Source organism: Parasteatoda tepidariorum, chromosome 10 (assembly GCF_043381705.1).
Source record: "Parasteatoda tepidariorum isolate YZ-2023 chromosome 10, CAS_Ptep_4.0, whole genome shotgun sequence".
NCBI lineage: Eukaryota > Metazoa > Arthropoda > Arachnida > Araneae > Theridiidae > Parasteatoda > Parasteatoda tepidariorum.
The window spans coordinates 65920036-65933695 of NC_092213.1; the positions used below are offsets into that span (position 1 = coordinate 65920036).

A 13660-nucleotide genomic window follows, 5' to 3' on the forward strand; every position below is an offset into this window, starting at 1 on the left:
ATTTTTATTAAACCTATTTTTCATACTTTTTTGTCTTAATTTTGGTCTAAATAAGTTTAAAATGTTATATTCAGCATTTTATTCATTTATGGCTATAAAATACAACGTGAGAGACTGAAACTTAGTATATACCTATATAGCTGTCAAAATGACTCCAAAAGCAGTCAAAATGACTGTATTGTGAAAGAATAATTAATGTGTAAAGAAATTTGTTTAATTAATTTTTAATATTTTTTGTATTATTTACAGTTATATAGTAAATATTAACAATTAAAAAAAATTACCTCACTTGGAAAAAAAATTATGCATCATTATTTGTACATTTTTTGCAAATGAAAAAGTAGTCAAAACGACTTCCTTGGGTAATCTAGTGCTAAAGGTAAAATCTTCCAAAAATGGCTCACTTCCGACAATAATTTTTCACAGTTGAACTTATTATTCGTTGTATAAATCTAAGTGAAACAGTTATTAGTCTTTAAAATTTCTTTAATATTCAAAATCAGTTATTAATACATTTTTGAATATGAATGGAAATTACTACTTTTATGAACTATAATATATTATCTCAAAATTCTAATAAGAGCTTTTGTTCAAATTTGTATTTCAAAAGGTGAGTACAATTATTATAATATTTTATAAAGCTTTAAAATTAAATGATAAACTGCTTTATTATTGCTTAAATTTTTAAAAATCATTGTTTGTATATTAAGCTTGAGTATTACTAACACAAATTAATAGCTACGATTGTGCACGTCGTGTGTATTTGAAATATTGTTTGCTTGACTGCTTTTATCTGTATGTATGTATGTACTGTTTGCCTACGAGAAATTGAGCTCATAATCCTAAATATTAATTTAAGAAATTAATTTGAACTTTCTTAAAAGTAGATTATCACTTTAAAAATACACATTGGACTAATTTTTCAAGCAATTAAAATGGCAAGTAAATCAAATTAAATTTTAATAAAGAATGCCAATTGATTGCAAAATGATTGCAAATTGATGCAATTTTGAAGCAAAATTATATCCTAAATAATAAAGTAATGGTAATTTTTGTACTATTTAAATTGGTTATCAATTTAATGGAGAAAAGAACAATAGTTGTAACTTTGAAATAATCATAGTTCTGAATTTTTTAAGTAAATAATGCAATTGTCTCTAATACTGAACAATTTAATTACTTGTGATATAAAAACTGAAAAGAAACATGGTAGTTCATGAATTAAAAATCAGCTGGAAGTACCAAACGTTCACGAAACATCGAATTTAAAATAATATTTTGAAGACTGTAAGCAGTCAGCTACTAGGTTTTACTGAAATAAATATACTACAAAGAACTTTTCAGAAGTTACAACAATTCTGCATAGTATACAAAATTGTGTTCTCAAACTCTATATAAAATGACTAAAGCAATCGGTTAATAAAACGTTCTTGTGGGAAATACGTGGAATATAGATATGAAAATCTGGTAATTTCATTAATTTTTTAATATTGAAACACTATTTTAAAATTTTTATTTAAAAGCTTTGTTTTAGGCATGGAATTTTATGAATGCTTATTTATGTATAAGCACTCCTTTACACAAACAAAATTTTGTCGGAATCGGGGGGGGAGAGTGATTTTTTTCACATAAATGTAGAATATACAACTCCAGCCTACTACGATGATCTTTTCACCTTTTTCATGAGATTTATTATCGACTTTTTTTCTTTAGTTAAATCTTTGTTCTTTTATTTCCTTGAAGTTTTGCCATTTCTGCTGGCTTTTGTGCCATCAAATAAATAAAACATTTATTTTAAAACCAATATGAGAATTTCAGCTGACTTTATTTTGAATCCTATTAAGAGAAAGGTTTAAACCAACTATTTCAGAATTTAATCTATATCGAGCTCTTTTTCTGCATGAAATTACAACTAATAGCTTAAGGCTTTCATTTGAATGAAATTGCTTACGTTTAAATGATTTACAGTTTGTTTGAGCATGTGTGTACCCATTAATAACCTGCTTATTGTTTTACTAACATTTTAGAGCATGGTGAAAAATTGCAAATGGAAAGTGTTTTGAAGTCCGAACAAATGCTAACCGAATCAGAGTTAAAGCCTGAGCTTGACTTAAAATCTAAACCCGAAGCATCTGATAGCAGCTTTGTACCTTGTGCGTTTGTTAACACTGCCTTCGCCGGTGCTGAGCTAATAGATGAGGTTGAACAAGTTGCTTCGATGCGCTCTCGTAGTCCGTATGAAGTAGTACGAGATGGTCAAATTGTAACATCTAGCACTACCTCCCATACAGAAGAACAAACTAGTGATATCCCCGCATCAATTGTAAGATCTACCTTCGTTACCCGCTCAACAGAAATAATCAGAAGACCTTTATTACAGCACATCCCATCTGAGATATCTGAAGAAGATCTAGTTGAGAGAGAAATAAGCTCTCCAATAACAAAAGAATATTTTGAAGAATTTTCTCGTTCCACTGGCGGTCAAAAGTCAGAACCCTTGCAATCTGCTGAATCAAGCACGGCGGATTATAAACTTTCACACTCTGCAACTGAACAAATAACAAGCCATTCCTCTGAGGCGGCATTTATGGATAGCTCCAAGACATCAAAATCTCAATCAATTGTTAGAACTAGCACCGTTACTCAAGTCTCTAGTACCATATCATCTGAAGGTAAAATTGAGGGTACCCTTGAATCTGATACTGGTATTCCATCTAGTCCGTTCGAGTTAATAAGTGAGAGTGAAATAAGTGATAAAGAAACTAGAAGTGGAACCCTCCCATTGTCTTTAACCATGCCAAAAAGTGATGAGGCAGATAAATCTCCGGATTCCGTGATAATGAGCGCTAGTTTTACCGATAAAACTTTCTCAGCTGATGGTGTGGCCCAAAAAGATTCGAGTGAAAGTTGTACATTGAACGAGGGAAAGAAAGATTACCAAATTAAATCAGTTGAATATGTACTAAATGGACCTGGAGAAGTTGAATATACGGCAGAATATGACGATGGAGATGAGTACGGTGTGACAAAAAGCTCATCCAAATTTTACGCTTTCGAAGAATCAATCACTGATGGCAAAACTTTTCATGAATCCGTGGAATCTGAAGAAGTTAAGAAAAGTCACTACAGCAGTGTTTCTGATGATGTAGCTGATGCTGAAATAGGTGAAATTTTAAAATCGGATCATCAAATGGAGGATATTATTGAAAGACCAGTGACGCCCGAACCTCCAGTTGACGATTTTTCAGGTAGCGGATTTATACGAAGTTTTGATGCAAAAGAACCAATTTCGGAATTTCTGGAACAGGAAGTTGATGAAGAAGCTGATTATTCATTATCTGCTGATGGCGAGCAAGCAGTTTCGTCACCTCCTCTTAGTCCTGACGATAGCAAGTCTGGGTTTGCCTATGGAATGCAATTCGAGAAAGATATTCTTGATCTACCAGATGAAGCAATGGATGTTGATAGCGATCAACTGAGTGAAGAGAAAGAATCCATGTTTTCGTATGGTATGCGATTTGAACAAGATCATGATCTCGAAGAAGATATTCCGTGTTATGGTGATTTATATACGCATGAAGAGGTCGATGAAGATGCGCTGGAAAACGGCGAGAAGAGTAAAATTATTCCGAAGTATAAGAAAGATCCAGAATTTGATATATTGGCAGGAAAGAAATATTTTTCAAAAAATGTTGATCTAGATGAAATGTCTACGTCTTCTCTTCAAGAATTTGAAAGGTTGGAAGCTGAAATTGTATCAGGTAGGAAATCCAGTATTGGCTCCATTGATTCGTTAAATGGAAAATTGACAGTAAGTAAAAGTGGTGATCACGATGATGTCTCAATGAGCTCTTTGACGGAGTTTGAGCGACTTGAGAAAGAATGCATTGAAACTGATAAAATACCACCCGAAATGCAAGAAAGCATTACTCAATTATCTGAAATTGAAGAAGGCCACGAAAGCCAGGCATCTGAAACCAGTCAGGAAAATAAATCGGATGCTGCTAGAGAGGAAGATATGAGCATTGCAGATGAATACGATGCCCATTTCGACAATATCGAAGAAATCATATTAAAATCAGAAAAAGTTGTTAAAGATGAACTACCTTATCAAATATTAATAAAACAAGCTCAAAAACCTGTAGATGCTAGTTTAGATCAGGGCATGCTTCCTCACAAAGTTACTGAAACTACTAAGCTTTCTAATATTGAAACAAAAATTACAACAGTTCATACTAATAAGATTTCTCTCAAATCAACAGATCGAGACTCAAGGGAAGATAAATCCGAGGACATAGAGCAAGATTCATTGCGCGAAGAGTTCTCTTTAAAACCAGACTCTCTTACGGAAGATAGACAAGAATACTTAGATTCCTTGCATGAAGGCAAATGCGATGACGTAGATTCACTTCAAGGTGATGAAATGAGAGATTCGCTGTTTGAAGACAGACACCTTGAAGATGATTCACTTCATGAAATGGACATTTTACCAGATGAATCGTCATTATCTCTGGAAAGTAGTTTCGCAGCTGCCATGTCTCATGATTCAAGTAAAGCAGACGAGATGAGATCTAAGTTACCGGAAGTGGGCGAAACTACTGTAATCAAGCATTTAACAACAAATTTAAAAGGAGAAAGAACAGAAATCGTAGTTACTGAGATACCGAATAGAGATGTAATGCTATCGAGTACTGATTCTTTAGAGCAAAGTAGTTCAGCCGCTGCTGCTTTTCATTTAGAAAGTGAATCAGCCATGTCTACTAGTTTAACCAGTGCCTTGATGTCTGAAGACAATACAATGGTTTCCAGCACTGATACACTTGAGCAGGAAGGGCGTATTACTTTCAGATATGAAGACATTCCAGTTGATGAATTAGAAATTCTAGTAAAAGATGGACGGAAAGTGATTGTCGACTCAGAAGGCAATATACAGACAGAATATAATGTTGAGCATTTCTTAGCGTCCGAAGATAATATGAATGATTTCAACATAGGCTCAAAAGACAAAATTGGAGCAAACTTGCCATCTGCTAGCACCACCCAAGTATATACTACTAGAACAACGAGCTACGCGAGTCAGCCTAAAGAAATACAACAATATCGTATTTATAAATCAATGCCAGATGAAAGTGAACCAGAAGAGGATAGGTACGAATCTTCGCAAGCTGAACCTGATATTGAAATCGAAGAAATTCATACAACTGATGAATTTGGGAATCCTAGAACTATAAAGAAAATGAAAAAAGTAATTCATACAAAAACTCAGTTTTCCTCGTCTTCTTCCTCGAACAATGTGGAAGAAAAATTGAAGGAATTTCTGAGAGAACATGCAGCAGGAGAAACAGCAGGTTTAGGCGAAGAGGAGGTACAGGAAGAGAGGTCTTTTGATGAAAAAGGAAATGTTGTTCTAGTGCGAACTGTACAACAAAAAATTCTTACTGAACCTGAAGTACATTCCAGAACTTTCACTGGTCCTGAAGCTGATACCTTATCACAAGAATTTGTCGACAGATTTAAAAGTTTTGACCCATCTGACGATACTACAGAATTCGAAAAAGTAGACGAACAAGGCAATGTCATCAGAGTGACTAAACAAGTGATAATCAAACCAGAAGTCCACTCTGTTTCTTTTAGTGGACCAAACGCTCATCAACAAATGGAAGAATACATGAAGCAGTGGAATTCTCGAAATGGGGATGGAGCATCTTCTCATTTTTCTTCACACATCAAAGTTTCTAGAACAGCAGAAGAGTGCCAGGAACTTATTCCATCAGGTATATGCATGTTTTTTGCTTCAAAATTGCTTTTTTGTCTTATACGTTGAATGTGCTTTTACAAAACTGCTGATCTTTTGTTTTTTTACTAACTCATGTTAATTAAAAAGCGTNTCTCTCTCTCTCTCTAACTTCTATATATATATATATATATATATTCATTTCCTTCATATTTTCCTATGCTTTCGAAAATAAATTTCTTCATATGTCGTAAGGAAGATACAGCTCTTCAGGAAAATTTTAAATGATTAAATGACTTGTATTACGCAATCACATTTTTCATTTCATTTTAGTATACTGTGTAAAACATAAGATGACATAAATGAAGTTATATCATGTATGACGCCAAACTATGCGAAACGTTATATTAAATCTTTCGAACATAAAGGATTTCGTTGATTATATTAAATTTTTTGATGATTTTTCAGCAAATAATTTAACTTAAAACCGGATGTGTGCTTAAGTAAAATTATCTATTTTAATAACTTACTGCGTTTTTGTCACCTATAAACACTAGTAGTACATTATTCCTATTTGTTTGTACAATTAAAACAAGTACACTTCGCTACTATCGTATGTTTAAACAAATGGAAAAACTGCTTTTAAATTATTTTATTTTAATATTTTTCCTAACAGTATTTAGACATTTTTTGCTCTGAAATGCATTCTATTTTAGATTGCTCTGTTTTTTTCAACGCAAGGCAAATTTATAAACGTAAAATTAAAAATTTTATTCAAGTATATTTTTATGCGCTTTTTCCGAAGGTGTTTTTTTATAAAAAATAAAACACCCTACGAGTTATCTGCTTTTCCATTTAAATGGGTATTTTCGTGTCGGTATTATGTATAACTGTCTATAAACTGCAATATTAGTATTATTAACACTTAAATTTTAAGCATTTTATTATACTTTAGGTGATACGGAAGTCAAAGAAACTATTTCTGCAGAAGCTGCCAAAACGTAAGTTTCAAATGATATAAATTTATATATAAGCGTATATTGTATAATTTTCAAAACGTGTTATATATGTGTGTGTGTGTGTGAGTGAGAGACTTTCCATGCATGCATTTTATACCTGTGCGAAATATTCCCCATTTTATATTTTATCTATCAATTTTAGGCAATGTGTACAATGACTAAGGCATTCTATAAAAGACCAAATTTCCTACAACATTTTTTCTGTTCTATATTGTAAAATATTTTCTTAAAATTACAATCGTTTTAATGGATTTTACAAAGTGTTATGTAATCACTACCCTAAATGTTTAAAACGATAGATGAAAAGATAGGTAATATTGGGCAATATCTTTAACTTTAAAAAAAAAAACAGTTAAGGGAATCCTAATGTGGCGCAAGACTTATAGACATTACACCAAAGAAGAGTTATTTCTGCATTACCTCAATATTGTATTACCTTAACGATGTTTTCAACGACGAACGGGAAAAACAGACTAGAATTTAACCGATTAGGATTGATTTTCTCTACTTTATCTGGTGAAATCTAGGTGCTTTTTCTGTAACTCCGTAATGCAATATGCATCTTTCATTTCGTAAGCTAGACTCCAATATTATGGGTAATATCACATGATAAAAATTATCGGAAGCGAAATCGGCAAGTCGACCGTTAAGTGCAATTGTATCTTCCACTGTTTCTCGAAAATCTTCGTGTGATATAGAAATCACGGTTGCCCGAAATATGAGCAACTGTTTATCTACGCTGAGAGAAAAATTTCCTATACATAAGAGCAACTCATTTTTGAACCAATCAGATGGTTTGCTTTTTATGACGTTTCAGTTCTATGAGATGACATTTACAATTGTAAATAAAAATGGCGGAGACGTTGATGAAGAGGATGATAGAATGAAATTTTGAGTTAATCCATTAAATTATTTAAGTTAATACATAAAATTAAGGATGTCTATTTTAGAGCGTCCGTGAGTTACTTTGCCTTCCTTTACAAACATCGATGAGAAAATATGAGATAATAGCCTCACATGAAAAAAATAATAACCAAAAGTTAAGACAAGTACCAAAAAATGGTAACCATAGGCAACTTCGAACGGTGAAAGAGACTTTAGAGTGGAGGTTACGTTTATGGTTACTCTTATTTTTCTCTCGTGTGATATCCATATTACTCAATGATATTTTAGCATTTGTTTTGGCTGGATATTTCCAGAATTAACTAGAAAAAATATTGTGTACACTATATAGTTACCATTTATCGATATTTTATCTGTTTATACCTTTTTATTTTGTAGGCTAGAGTCAACTACTCCTCACACTTCAGAGCAAACAGTAACTCACACAACAACTATTATTTCTTCACATTCTGAGTCAGGTGAGCAGACTTCCAGTGGATCTGGAGATAAAGGTGCATCATCTGCCGTAGAATAACTGTTAAAGTACTAAAAATAAAAAAAAACTCGACCAAAATCACTGTCCATTAAAGTGCCGAAGCCGTTAGAATTAGCTTGGTTTTAAACTTGCTTGGAAATCGCATTATTTAAACGAAAAAAGTTTAAAAAGTTTGTTCTTAATAATTATCCATTTATTTCAAATGTAACATATGAAGTGGTTCTGTGGCTACACCGTGAGCTGTCGCCAGTTTTCGTTCCTGTGCTTCTATATACTGCATCTGTGCCATATACATTATTTAATTATGCGGTTTGCCATTTTGTCTTCATGATTCTCAGTTCCAAGGCTTTCAAAGAATTAAGAACACTAGGAGGAAGAAGATTAGTTGGCGTGGCCTTGGGGAATAGTTTCGATCTTTATGATTCGCGGTTATTCAAAGTCGTCTGGGGTTGCCTGCCGTTTATTTCGTATTATCTTCGATTCTACGTAGCTAGGTTGTGTAAAGGTGTACAGTATCAAAAAAAAAAGACATTGGTTACGTTCTTTTAAAATAAAGTGCCCTTCTTGAACAAATATTTATTGCTATTGTTTATTTCGAATTAAAATAGGTCACTTTTCAAATTTAATTGAATTATTATTAAATGCGAATTTCTCTTGTGAACTGTGAGTGTAATGAGTACGAGAGATGCATGCACGGAAGATTTATGCATCTTCCATCTCGCCTGGGATAAGGGTAAAAAAAAATAAACTCTGTGAATGATATAATGCAAGTGAAAGGCTTCTCTACTATTAGCATTGCAGTTCTAAATTTTGTGTATTCATGTTTGTCCATTTTTGAAAAAGCTTCTGGTGACTCTTAAGAAAAACAAAAGCACAAAATATATTAATTTAGTGTATTTAGTATTCACTCTTCATGTGAAGAACTTGCCTTTATACATTGTAAATTAAATTATTCTTATCAATACTTGCGAAGGAAATGCATTTACCCTTCATTTTATTCCATTGATTTAGTTCGTATATCAGAAGAATTAAAAGCTCAGTAGTAACTATTGATTTTTTTATTTCATTTTACACATAAAAAAGGCTGTCATCTCAATGAAGAACTATGCTTCCTGTTTTTTTATTTAACAGTCATATAATGAGCAAGAAACGCTCATTTTTGAGCAAGAAACACTCATAATTGAACAAGAAACGCTCATTGTTGAGCAAGAAATGTTCATTTTTTAGTAAGAAGCGCTCAACATTGAGTAAGAAGAGCTCAATATTGAGCAAGTAACGCTCGCAAGAAATGCTCATTATTAAGCAAGATAAGTTCATTATTGAGCAAGAAAATCTTATTAAAAAAAGATGAGCTCATTAGTGATTAAATGTTATTTTTATTAAAATTTAATACATTATAAATTAATACGTTATAACGTTGTTAATACGTTAGTAATGTGTAATAAGAAATTTTATACGTTGTACGCTTTACTTTTAGCAGAAAGTCAAATTTTCTTGTTTTTTATTTATTAGAAGCAGCTATGTGTTATTAAACAAGAAAAGCTAATTATTATGTAAGAAAATCTCACTATTGAGCAATGAAATATGGCTATTGAGTTTCATGTTTCTTAGATTTTAATTTGTATTAAATGCTTTAATTTTAACGAAAAGTCATGCTTTCTATTTCTCAATTTTACTTCTTAGAATCATCTACACATGAAATGCAAAGATTTAAACAATAAAGATATATATTTTAATAAATTAGAGTATGGTTTTATTTATTAAATATTTATTTTACTCTATTGCTTTTTAACATTTAATAATATTTTTGTCCAAGATTCATACAATTTTTTTTTTAAATTTTAATATCGATTGTTGTAATAAGTTGAGTCATAAAATAGTTATGAGCATTCTTTTCTAATTTATAGTCGCTTTTTAACATATTTGATTATTTAACATTTTTGTTTAAAATGTAAGCAATATTAAAATAGAGAATATTTTGAAGTCCCATGTTAAGTGCGTATTATTTCAGAGCTTGTAAAAACTAGTATTATTTTATACTTAATTTAAAATCAGAAAATATGCCATGAGTTGTTAATTATGTTATTATTATAAAAATTTATTTACATCATTTCAACATTGCTAATATTATATTATTGAAAAGTTAACTTTTAAGCTATTTTACGAGTATGTAAAATTTATTTTCTGTAGAAATAAGAAGAGTAGTATTATTTTGCTATATAAAATATTTTGTACATAAAACTAATTCGAAATGTTTGATTGCATGGTAGTACTACTATATTGAAAGAAATGATTGAGATTTGTACTTAACCTTCATGAATATATCTGCAATACTGTCTGAAGCCAATACTGGAGAATTATTTTTGTGATGTGGGAAATTGAGCGTAAAAGCTGAGTTATAATTTCTCAATTAAATGTGTGATTATATTTAAATGTTTTATCAAAACAATCATATTGAAAGTCTGTGGAAAGCTATGTTTTTTGTTCAAACTCATAACAAACAATAATCTATAAAAAAATCGTGGAATCCTGTTCCAAACTAATTCATGTTTGAGTGTACTTTTACTGATTAAAAATATTCAGTGTTAAAATGAATTCTTTTGCGCCTTCACTCATCTGGTTCATAGCTTGTGATGCGCACTTATAACTTGAACATTCTATAGCGAAGTGTATTATAAATTTCAATAAATACAGCTTATTTATAATTCTGTTTCTGTTTTCATCTTGTATTGTGTCACTGTTTGGAAATTCTTTTCCTTCGGGGGATTCCTCGTTCTAGGGAAAGCCGGGATAGCCTGCCTGGTAGGGCATTGGTGCCATGTCCGGGAAGTCGTGAGTTCGATCTCGTGTACAAAAGGCTGACTGGTGCACGCTAAACCTGACGAGGTCACAAAGCCTTGCAAGTTCCCATAACAAATCAATACCTCTGAGCTTACTGGATCGGAGATTGATCGTGCTCTGGTTCAGTTCAAAATTTCGGTCTGCGGATAGATAGATGGTGTGTGAATGTATCCTCCTTATAAAACGGGATGTGACGTGTGTATGTTGTCTCCGGATTATCCTCAGAGATGTTTCTCAGACCGTCTCTAATAGCCCAGTATGCGACGTAAATAAAACTATCACACCGTACCTCGTTCCAGAACCTGATCTAGAAATGTGGGGACACAACTGTCAGGTGCTTTCGTAACTTTATACCAAGTTTACTTATTTATAAAGTGCCTTTAAATTATTTATAACAGGAGTAAATCACGATATATTTAGTGTGTAGTAAATTTGAGCTTATATTTATTACAATTTTTGTTAACTCACAAGTCCAATGGAAGATTCTTGAGGAAAAACACTAAATCATTTGTAACATTTAGGGGACCCCCAGAAATTTGTTTTCCCCCAATCCTGGACCAATCAACTCTTATAAATCAGTATCTGCCTCGTTCTCCAGGCTTTCCCAGTAACTATATATTCTTTTTTTCTGCATCAGGTATATTTTATAGCGCCGTTAATTCTGTTTACTTTTTCTAAACGCAATCAAACTAGACTAATCTTTCTTGGATATTTAAGTTTTTTTTTTTAAATTTCTTGCACAATATTACCCACATGAAACATTTTCGAGTATATTATTAGAGTTAAGGAAATTAAATGTTACAAGATTGAAAAAAAAACTTTACAATTTTTAAAAGAGATCTAGGTATTACAGTAAAAAATTGATGTTTATTTGAAAAAATACCCATACTATGTTTCGCAGAAAGTTTTACGTCATGGTAAATGATACTTGAAAATCCACTTTTAGGTGGTATACGGGTGGATAATTGAATATCTTTTATACGGGCAAAACATTTTTTCCGGTGTATTTGTTTATGGTGATTCTAATAAGATTATGTACGAAACTAAGCAACCAATAGCTCGGGGAAACAAATTTTTCGTTGATTTTATGCTAATACTTGATATTGCCTAATCCAGGTGGGGGAATTTCAAATCTGAAATTAGCTTCGCTCCTAAAGCAACAGAATTGATTTAAACGACATTTTTAGTATTTTTTTTTTGTCGAAATGTTCAAGTTTAAAAACATTATATATAATAAGGGGTCGCATAAATGTGGCGACTAGCTTTTAAGAGCGTTGGGACTTATCATCAGGATTAAAATTTTATGGAAATTCATACCCAGAAATGTCATATGTGGCTGGGGCGCTGACCTATTTATTTCCTGTTGAAAAGCACACGAAGAGACAATTCATAATGGAGATGTGCCCCCAGTGGCGTATGACAGCATCTACGAGCATTGGTTTCTATGCAATTTTTTATTCTGATGATGTGTCTTAACTCTCCTAGAAGTTTGTAGCAACTTTTACTCCACCCAAGGTTAATAACTCAATGTATAATGTTTTTAAACTCTTACACTTCTACAAAAATATTTCAACAAAAACTGTAGTTTGCAGCGAGAAACAGATTGTAGATATGAAATTAGTGATACAAAAGTATCTAAGATCTGCTAAAAAACACATGCAACAAAAAATAGTTCTTCAGTGTAATTTAGAAATTAAAATTACATACGTTTGACTTACGCATCGCCTATTTACGCATCTGGCATTGCAATTAAGACAATGTATTTGCTTCTTGTGTTTCTTTTTTCAAAGAATAAACCAAATGACACCTAACAAAAGTGAATGGAAATAATAATTCAGGAGTTTTTATTTATATATTTTTGTTATCTAATGACTCTTTTGATAGCTATAACTTGTATGAACTTGTATGTGGGATTAAAAGTAATTTTTTATTAATTATGGATACGATAATTTTTGTCTAATGTCTTTAAAAAAATTGCTGTTTATAGATTTTTATGTTATCACCCGTAAGTATATTTTAAAATAGCTGTCTGATTTCAAATACAGATGAGTGTCTTACTTTAGGCTGATAACTTTTTTTTCTTATTGTATTTTTTGTTTGTAATAGATCAAATTTTAATTGAAATATAGTATAGAGCTATATAGTGTTAAAGAATTACGGAATTTCCTTAGCAAAAGTGGCATTTCATGTAGCTCCAGAAAGGTTTAGTTAAAATTGTTACTATTCTCACCATGTATAATAGGATTTGCCAATCGAAAAGGCACTGAACTTCAAGCATCGAGTTTTCATATTTATATGGATTAAATGTCATTTTCAAGTTTGACTCTGTCATAAAAACCTAATTTTTCCAACAAATTTTATTTAAAAAAATTTTAGACTACGGCAATATGAATTCCTTAACTTTTGGGCATTATTAACTATTAATACAGAATGTTCCATATTGATCGTTCTAAATATATATTCTTAGCAGTTTAGTTAAAAAAAAAATAAACTATTAAGAGACAATGCTATCAAAACCTGAGGAATCAGTTCTTCAGAAACCGGGATTAAAATCTTCAAAAACCATCTTAGGGAAGAAAGTATTTTATCTCCGTTTTGGATAGATTAAACTGGTTGTTGAAAAGTTTAACTCCTCCTTGTAAGAATAATCGGAAAGAAGAAAAAAAATTGTAATTTTAGTTCGTTTTC

General features: G+C 31.6%; 1 protein-coding gene across 30 annotated transcripts in view; it reads left to right on the plus strand.

Moving 5' to 3' along the window:
* Positions 1-10836, plus strand: part of LOC107453194 (ankyrin-2) — a 213262-nt gene extending 202426 nt beyond the window's left edge. For 29 of the 30 annotated variants that reach the window (XM_071186318.1, XM_071186317.1, XM_071186322.1 and 26 more), the window contains 3 exons: positions 2028-5774; positions 6690-6735; positions 8035-10836. In XM_071186318.1, the coding sequence (XP_071042419.1) occupies positions 2028-5774; positions 6690-6735; positions 8035-8170 (3929 nt within the window). In that variant the 3' untranslated portion in view covers positions 8171-10836. The remainder of the gene's footprint in view (positions 1-2027; positions 5775-6689; positions 6736-8034) is intronic. The other variant, XM_071186343.1, reaches the window with a different exon arrangement.
* Positions 10837-13660: the final 2824 nt, after the last annotated feature.